We start from the raw sequence: 9507 nt of genomic DNA on the forward strand, positions 1-9507 counted from the left end.
ACACAAATGAAAAACATGAATTTGTTTATTTGATTTCATTTATTTATTTATTGTTGCCAAATGGACAGATCTTTTTATAGTTTCCTCGTTAGCAAACGTTAGCCTAGCTAGCTTGCTATTTTCATAAATAATCTGTAAGATCGTTTGTACCTTCACCTGGGACTGGAGGCCAAGGTCTAACATCATCAACCCAACAAGTCATTCTGCCTGTCTGTAGCTGTCATCGAGGGTGCGTTCGCGTTATCACCGAGGTTTGTTTACATACCGGTGCATATGTCTATGCCGGTGTAACAGCTCAGTAATGGCGTCGCCACAAGATGGCAGCCTACACAGAACGCTCGTCGGATTCGTCTATAGGCGCTCATTAATAACACACTCTTTAAATAACAAAAATAATATTGCACCGTTGACTTTAGAGCAGGTTTCAGTTGGTTAATGGCTCAGTCTACTTCATAAGACTTATGCACATTATCTCCTTTTGCTTTTCAGATACAAGTTGCTTCGTAGATCCAAGGAAAGACAGAGTCTGGATGGCCTGAATAACTTGAATTACTCCCCCCTAGTGACCCGGAGGAATCTTTACACGAATGTGTCAGTGACGCTCAGTCGAGACCTGGCACCCATCGCTGACTACTGACTTCACACGCGGGACGGCAGGAGAGACACATGCCACACCACTTTATCAATTTAAGTTATTTTTTAGAAAAGGGGGTGATTCCACAGATCCTCATGTGTTTTCTTTTTACATTTACTTCATTTTTTTATTTTTTTATTTTCAACCAAATTTTTTTTTGTTAATTTCACCACCTTTTATTTGTTCTTTGTCACTCATCCACTGTCTGTCTATCATGTAAATTGATCTGTTCTGGAATCCAAAACCCCATCAGCTAGTTTCGCCTCGTCTTCTAATCAGACTTCTCCTGGGGGGTCACATGTTTACTGCAGGAACGAGAGAAGTTATGGGACAGGTCGATGGCAGGTATGCTAAACCACTTCAGAATAGCCATTGCAGGGTTTGGGGACTATGCCCTTTCCTCTGCCAGAAACAAACACAGCTGGTTCTGTGTGTTATATAAAACTAATAATTAAATTCAAACAAAAAAAAAATATATTAAATGTATAATAAGCAAGCATGCACTGATACTCACAGTAGATGCTACTAACATCACACGTTTGTGTGGAAACGAACACCTCACGTAGTCCTTTTAGCTGTACAATATAAACATGCTTATTATCGGGAAACGCATACAACAAATATTATGATTCTTGACATTATGACGCCATGACATGGCTTGACAATCACAGTTTTCTTTCATGTGTTGATGTATTCCACTAAAACAAGAAGTTGGGGCGTATCAAATGCCTTATACAAACACAAATAGCCAGCAGCTTTTAGTATATCTCACAGATGGTATTAGAGAGAGGGACATTTGATTAAACAAAAAACGGCATGGCCATTAACGCGCAAGATCATCATTAGTTTTGCCATTTTAAGGCATTTATCACAAGTGAATTTGCTCACCTCTCAGGAGTACACCAGCATTTCAGAGCAAATAGACATGGGCCAAAAGCCAAACAATGGGATCATTAACAAACCCAAGCCGCACACATGCCAGCAGAATGTGCTTTCGCCTGAGCGATCAGGTATTTCGCTCTGTACACTGGGATAATATGTTCATGGGTGGTAGATAAGAACCAGCTGACTGGATAGTTTTAGAATTGGTCAAGCTGTACTGTGGGTCTGCAGGCCGTTTGAAATAGTTGGATTGTCTGACGAACAAACATTTTGTGGTTTGTGCTCCCAGAGGGGTTTCGCTTTAGTTCCTGCTTGCATTGTGTAGATATTTCAAGAGTGTTTCCCACACACTGCCTTTCACAAACACATTGACATGCATTTGGAGAAATATGCACTGCCTCTCTGTGTGTGTGTGTGTATTCACCTCATATTGACACAAAGGGTGTGTGAGGGAATACAACTCTGTTCCGCTATTAAGTTTTACAAAAGCCAACAATTGATATTGCTCAGTTCTGAGTGTTATACCGGTTAATCTCTTGAGCTAAACTTTTTGGCTAAACAAGCCAGTTTATTAGACCAAACACTCTCACTTCGGGCCTCCTTCATGAAACACGAGAATGGTTTTTGGTCTAAATCATTAATGAAACTATTTTTGCACAAGTTTTTATATTTATCCGTCAGGTTGCTTTCAAGAATCAGGAATTTGTGTGCGAACCGTTCAAATATACGCTGCGTTCATGAAAGCAGACTCAGTTTTTGCTTTATCATTCACATATAGAAAAACATTATTCAATTTATCACCTTAATGGAAATTACATTCTGAACAATTTGCACATAAATGTGTTTCGTACGATTCTGAAACATGATGTCCGCGTCAATCATTTATGAATCATGAACGAGGCCCTTCATTCCATCACACTAGTATATTCCCAATACAATGTTTTTATGTCGTTTAGAGATCAAGAGGCTTTGTAACTAATGCGTATTTGTGAGCGCGTGTTTGTGTGTATTCATCAAGTCATAGAGGCTGGCCCTCATATTTATTCATTCATTTATAAACATTTTAATTTTTTTTTAGTGAATTGTTTTACTGTAATTGTGATTATTTTGAGGGAAACAGATCGATAAGATAACTGTGATGTAAAAACAAGCACTGAAATTTGTTTCTTATGTGAGGCTAAGTCTTTTGCTGTTAACCTGAATGGACGGCTGTTTCGTATGAAGACACGAGAGGAGGAGACGGTTAGAGAGACGTTCTTGAGTGCACATATAACCGATGGTGCTGATCTCACGGACATTAGTATTGTGCTACTTCTGTCTTGTAACGGATAATTATACGGGATTGAAACTAATGACCCTCATTGACCATGTCGGCAGCATAAGCTATCCATGTAGCATGTTTAGCGCTCCAAGCACTTCTCTCTAATGTTTGTTTCTCTCCGTGTTTGACGCTCGTGGAGTTCTGCGCCAATGATTGGGGTCTTTTTACCTCGTATAAAAGCGAACAATTAATACTCTTACACTGTGTCCATGTAATACCCAGATAGCAAACTGACATTGAATCAACGTGGAAACGACGTCTCTCATGACATTGAAACAACGTTGATTTGCTCATCGAATTAACGTTGAACCAACGTCAGACGCGGCATTCTTCAAAGCTAAATGAAATCGAAAATTGGTTTGCTTTCATAACGTTGAAACAACGCGTTGATTTCAAGTTGATTTTCCGTTAGTTTTGAAAGAATGACGCATCTGACGTTGGTTCAACGTTAATTCGATGAGCAAAACAATGTCAGATCAACGTTGTTTCGATGTCATATTTCCACGTTGATTCAATGTCAGTCTGCTATCTGGGTAACCAAGCAATCAACTAAATGTCCTGTCACTTGTCAAATTTGGTTTAAAAAGAAGAAGAAAAAATGCATGGAAGGAAAAAAAAAACTTTACACAGAAGAGACATTTGTAGCTGAGTTGTATATCTAAATACTGAAGTAAAGTCATGCTCCGTATTGATTCGCAGGTGTTTAGCCTGTATGGGAATGTCAGGTAATGCACTGGCCGGTACCTCTGCTTTACTACAGATTTTTGTTTACAGTGTAGGACACAGTTATAAGCTCAAAATCCCTATTAATGTATTGCTAATGGAATATTTTGGAATCAAATGCTGCGTTCACGCTGTCGTAATTGCCAACGCTATCTCGTGACAAATTTGTACGGATTCGTACGAGTAAGTAGTAAAAGGTGGCTGGTTCGTACAAATTTGCTTAAAGCTCACGTGGCGGTTTGGTTTAGGAGCGGGGTCTGGTGTAGGTCATTCATTCGAATTCATACGAATTTGCTGATTCGTAAAATATGTACGATTTAGCCAAAATCATACGAATTCGTAAACAAGTGAGGTCAAATGAATTTGTACGAATTAGCCACCTCGTAAAATTTGTACGAATTGCTGTGAGATCGGATTTACCGTCATTTCGAGATGACAAGCCGTCTACTCTGAGCTGTTAACACCTGGAAATTATGAGTTTCTATTGCAACACTATCAATGTGTAAATGAACCTACAACAGTCAGGTGGTACAAGCAGGAGCTCTGCTATGCTTTGCACAATAGTTTGTGACATGGCGTGAACACACCTCATCGTCAAATAGGAATTCACAACGAATCATATATGGATTTGAACATTCCCAAATATTTCAATAGATTTGTTTTTTTTACAGGATTTCAACAGTATTTGATTCCCTGGTTCCAAAGTATGATTAGCATTCATTATGTGTTTCCATTTCATTATATTTAGTGTGAGGAATATCAAAAGTTTCTTGCAGCTGCTGGGTTGATTTAACTTCCACATAAAAGAAAATGCAATACTGGTCTTGAATCAGAGATAGGGCGCTCAAGGTCCCGTCATTGGCACACTCCTCTATATCACCCATTCAGCTCCAGTTGAAATGACAGGGACGGCACTAACCCGTACCTTGAACAACTGGCTGCCTTAACACCTGTTAATTTATTCAATGTTATCATGTTTTTATTTTTTATAAGCAAATATATTTAAATATGTTAATGTGTTTTTTTCACTTGTGCATATTGTGTAGTGTGTTTAGGAGCATAAGGTGTCATATAAAGGAACTAAAAAGATTGATTTACTATTAAGAAAGTTTGGTGCCATTTACCTCTGTGAATGCCATGTATTTTCTATTCACTCCAACATTTCTTTCTTTTTTTATCATACCAGGCCTTAAATACTGTTTCAGGATTATGTGTGATGATGAAGATGCTCCTCTTATAACATTATCATGTTTATGTCTTTCTGAAAGGTCTTTTGTTGGCCAAACCACTGCATCAATCTCAAAATGAAAAACATTTAACATTATTTGTATAATATCAAGACAATTGAAATGTTATGAGAAGATAAGATGCTGTCGTCCATTATAAGGAGATTCGGTCTCTTTGAAGTGAAGCCATCTGCCACTCGTACAACACATCTCGGCCTTAGTGTTTGTGTATGAACTTATCTTTGAGTAGAGACACTTTCTTTGACGTCTTTTTTTGCTATTATCATTGTTGAAATGACTGAAGTACACCAATAAAATACGTTTCGGCAATAGCTTGTTGTTTTAGTCCTTGGTATGCTTGAGTGATTCAGTCACTTGTCTTTCATTGCACACAATGTCTTTCTTTGCATTATACCTACAAGTGATCAACACTAAGAGACATCTGCACTCAAGGACAGTAATGCTCGGAGGACTCACTTTTAACCTTATAAAGCCCCCTTTAATGTAAATGTTACAGGATATTCAATGAGAAACAAGTAATGGCACAGGTGTTTGGGGTTGCAAAGTAAAGATGGCTCAGTGACTTCTTAATTAATAGTCCATTTTTATTTCATGCTTATATTTTAACTGAAGTGCGCTGAACTTTCCATTCACATATCATCCAGCCCCATTTGCCTTTTCATCATACGCTAAACCGAAACAGAATTGGCAATTTTGTATGTCCTCCCTTAAAAATAACGCTCCCCATGTTTAGCACTCATCTGCTTCTTTTCAACAGACAGCTGCTGAGACTCAACGAGCAACAGGAATACAAAGATGGTGATTGTGTAAAAGAGGAAGCAGTGTGAATGAATTCAATTCAAAGGAATGGCAGCTCTAAATGGATCGCTTATGTTGGGAACAGATAAGAAATTGAAACAGCATTTTTAGAGCTTGATGGGATGTGGCCGTTGGTGCACGTACTGTATCCAGAGGCGGACAGAGTACACAGCTTTATTACTTGAGTAAAAGTACAGATACCCCTTGCTAAATTTTACTCAAGTACAAGTAAAAGTACTACAGTCAGATGTCTACTTAAAGCTATTCTGTGTAACTCTTTTAGTTTATTCTTAGCTAAAAACACTTAGTTCTTTCAAAAATATGTGTGCTCATTAATTTATATTTACTTCATTCAAGTAATAAAGTATTCTCATAAGTGTATAATATGCCTTTGAAAATACATACGGGTAAGCGGTCCTAATGTCGGTCGCCATGTTGACCCTCCATCTTGAAAGTACATTAGCCAAAGAGGGACATACCCGTTAATTAAAGCTTCGCCTTTTGCGTTTACGTTTCGGTCAACACTCATGGACGAGGTCGAACTGGAAGCCATGTTAATCTTGGACTACATTGGCCACCGTAGGAGTTGAAACGAAATCGGAATTGAGAGGAACAGAAACTAATATTCACTGGATGGTCATATACCTTTTCACGGCTAGATGGAGGTAAAAATCACACAGTGTAGCTTTAAAGCTACACTGTGGAGCTTTTCAACCTTTATAATATATTACCAAAACCCATTGAGATGGTACATCGGCTTACAATAGGTTGAATGACACATCTGCCGTAGCCTGAAGGTGTCTGTATCGCTTTTACTAACACTTTGTACTTGTAACTTAGCACAAAAAGAACTACATTAATCGACCGCTTTCCGGCATAAGACACTTCCCCCACCACCCCAAACTTCCTCAGATTCGGACGTTAGTGCTCAACTCGCGTTCGATTGCCGTCTGTATGTTTTTCGTCATGGCAGACCAACAGCTACAAGGAAGAAGGCAACGGTTTTATCAGAGGAAACTAAAGAAAAGGGGAGAGTGACAAATTAAAAGCCAAGATGAGGATTAACACTGGTCCAGCTTTCGCTTCGCTCACTGGCGTGAGCAGAAGGGTGCTCGACCTTGTCAGCAGAATCACTGAACGACAGAAAAACACAAGAACTACTTCCAGCCACAGCCTTAGATGAAATCAACTGAAGATAAAATACACAAAATCTCTCAAGATCTGATTAAACAACTCAATGAACAGCATTACCAGCTTCACTTTTTATTACTAACCAGGTTGACTTTATTTCTGTCAGACGTCTACAGAAGATGTTGTTGATTTATTGAAAATAATAGTTTGGTTTGATGCCACCATTATGGTGATCAGCGTTTGTTTTAGTTGGGCTCTTGACTTTTTAATATTAGTTTTTCTCTGGCAGCTGTATCTCTATCCCCAGATTGTGATTAAAGCACAGAGGAGATAGAGCCTTTGCCATTGCTGGCCTTACGCTGTGGAACAACCTTCTGGCGTATATCACATGGGCACAGTCCTTAACTGTTTTTAAATCGTCTCTTAAAACCAATTTTTCTCCATTGGCTTTCAATTCACTGTGAGCTTCTATCTTAAAAGTGTGGTTTGCCCTTTGTTTCTCCATTTTCTGTGTTGTTCAGCACTTTGGTCAGCTGTGTTTGCTGTTTTTAAATGTGCTAAATAAAACAAACTTGAAACTTTGACACTCTTTTTTGAGCCTCAAGTTTGTCCACTGCCTCCACAGATCTCCCAGAGCGAAGGCTTCAGCATAACGACCCTCTATTGCAAGATGAAGCCTAAGTAGACTCTAAACTAAGGACCGCTTACCAAGGAGGCTCACAAATGAGCCTGACAACTCGATACTGCTTTTCAAACACAGCTCTTGGTAGCAGATGCCTTAGCAGGACGCCTCTATAGAGCGAGAGGACGCCTAACAACACTTGAGTCCTGTAGGTGCCTTACTATAGACGAATCCGACGAGCGTTCTGTGTAGGCTGCCATCTTGTGGCGACGCCATTACTGAGCTGTTACACCTTATAGACATATGCACCGGTATGTAAACAAACCTCGGCGATAACGCGAACGCACCCTCGATGACAGCTACAGCCAGGCAGAATGACTTGTTGGGTTGATGATGTTAGACAGTGGCCTCCAGTCACAGATGAAGGTACAAACGATCTTACAGATTATTTATGAAAATAGCTTGGCAAGCTAGCTAGGCTAACGTTTGCTAACGAGGAAACTATAAAAAATATCTGTCCATTTGGCAACAATAAATAAATAAATGAATGAAATCAAATAAACAAATTCATGTTTTTCATTTGTGTCCATATTTATCTCATTTTCACATTGCAACGGACAAGGGTAAGGTAACGTTACAGCTAGAAAGTATACATAATATCGACCAATTAGTGTTTTTAAACCATGGAAAGAGGTCAATTTAACAGCAGGAGAACAATTATGTCACATAACATTACATTAAGCTCCATTTAATGACCATAGCATGTTAATTGAATAGAAAAAAATAGCAAGAGAGGAGATTTTGCTGATCACTATATCACATATTTATGACTTTTTTTTTTACTTATGTCATTAAATAATTGTTATTATACGCGAATGTCCGTGTCTTGTACTTGCCCAGGAAATCTGTGTAAACCGTACGGCACCAGACAGGGGCAGTCGACAGTATTCACAATGTTTTCTCTTCAAAATTGAAATTTTACTGCCACCATTGAAACAATTTATAACGGAAACTGTTTACCCACTCGACATTATACAAGGGGTCACGTTGTAACTTTAGTGAGTGACAGTCGTAAATCGCGGGCTGTTTATTCCAGTGGACGCAAGTTGCAACTAAAACAATAGGAGGCAATGGCGCAATGCTACCCAGCAACAGCTCAGTAATGGCGCCCGCTTACTTCCGGTAGTTTCACCGGATTCGTCTATAAATAAGGGTTTTCAAACTGGGGTGAAAAATCCCCTTTCTGTCAGGTTCTCGAGATTGAAAGAGCATGACCCAGGGACTGAAAGACCCTGCTTCAAGACCTGACCAGAGGGGAAAAAAACAGAGGAACCAGAGGAAAAAAACATCCTGTTGTAGGCACCTTCAAACACCCACCTACAAATAGGAGGGGTTCGCAAACTAGGGGCAAATAAACGCTTCCAGAGATCGCCACCATGAGCCCTGCAATTGTGCAGGGCAGCAGAGGGGGCAGATCTAAAAAAAATAACACCTGTCTTCAGAGAGACTGCATCTAATTCCACAGAATTAGGCCTCATATCTTTGTAATAGCAGATCAGATAGCAGCTCTGCCCACCAGCTTGGCTGAGTGATTGTCTTCACACGTACATGGATCCTGAAGACAAAAGTTGGTGTGTAGGCTACTACAGGGGCCCTTTTATTCTCTGGTCGTACCGGTACTGTCATCACGTTATTGTCGAGTTTAGACAAGTGCTTCGGACAATGGTCATGCCGGAGGCGTTTCACAAAACGTCATAGGATGCAGTGCAAGTTCCTATTCAAAAAAAAACACACAATCATTCAGGCCAGGGTTAGGTGTGTGTGTGTGTGTGTGTGTGTGCTCAATAAAATTATAGCTTTTAATGACAGAAAAGCCCACTTATTTGTTTGGTTTTTTTTGTCCTTTTATCCAACACACATTGCTATGACCTTGGTATAATAGTGGGTGTTTTTACAGAGCAGCTCAGGGACAGATTGTATCTGTCTCTGAGGCCAAAACACTACAAACAATGCATGAAAAATGAAAAATATACAAAGTGTGTTTGTCTACATTCATGTTATCTGTCTTCCTCACAATGCAATATGTATGAATATTTAAACCAGAAGATATTATCACGTTCATCATGAAATGTAGAAAAATAAAAAAAAT

General features: G+C 39.3%; 1 protein-coding gene across 1 annotated transcript in view; it reads left to right on the forward strand.

Annotated features, from left to right (window-relative positions):
* Positions 1 to 5118, forward strand: part of b4galt5 (beta-1,4-galactosyltransferase 5) — a 55519-nt gene extending 50401 nt beyond the window's left edge. The window contains exon 9 of the mRNA XM_039689818.2: positions 490 to 5118. Within this exon, the coding sequence (XP_039545752.2) occupies positions 490 to 637 (148 nt within the window). The 3' untranslated portion in view covers positions 638 to 5118. The remainder of the gene's footprint in view (positions 1 to 489) is intronic.
* Positions 5119 to 9507: the final 4389 nt, after the last annotated feature.

The sequence above is a fragment of the Pimephales promelas genome, chromosome 20 (genome assembly GCF_988280905.1).
Source record: "Pimephales promelas chromosome 20, fPimPro1.hap1.1, whole genome shotgun sequence".
Lineage (NCBI taxonomy): Eukaryota > Metazoa > Chordata > Actinopteri > Cypriniformes > Leuciscidae > Pimephales > Pimephales promelas.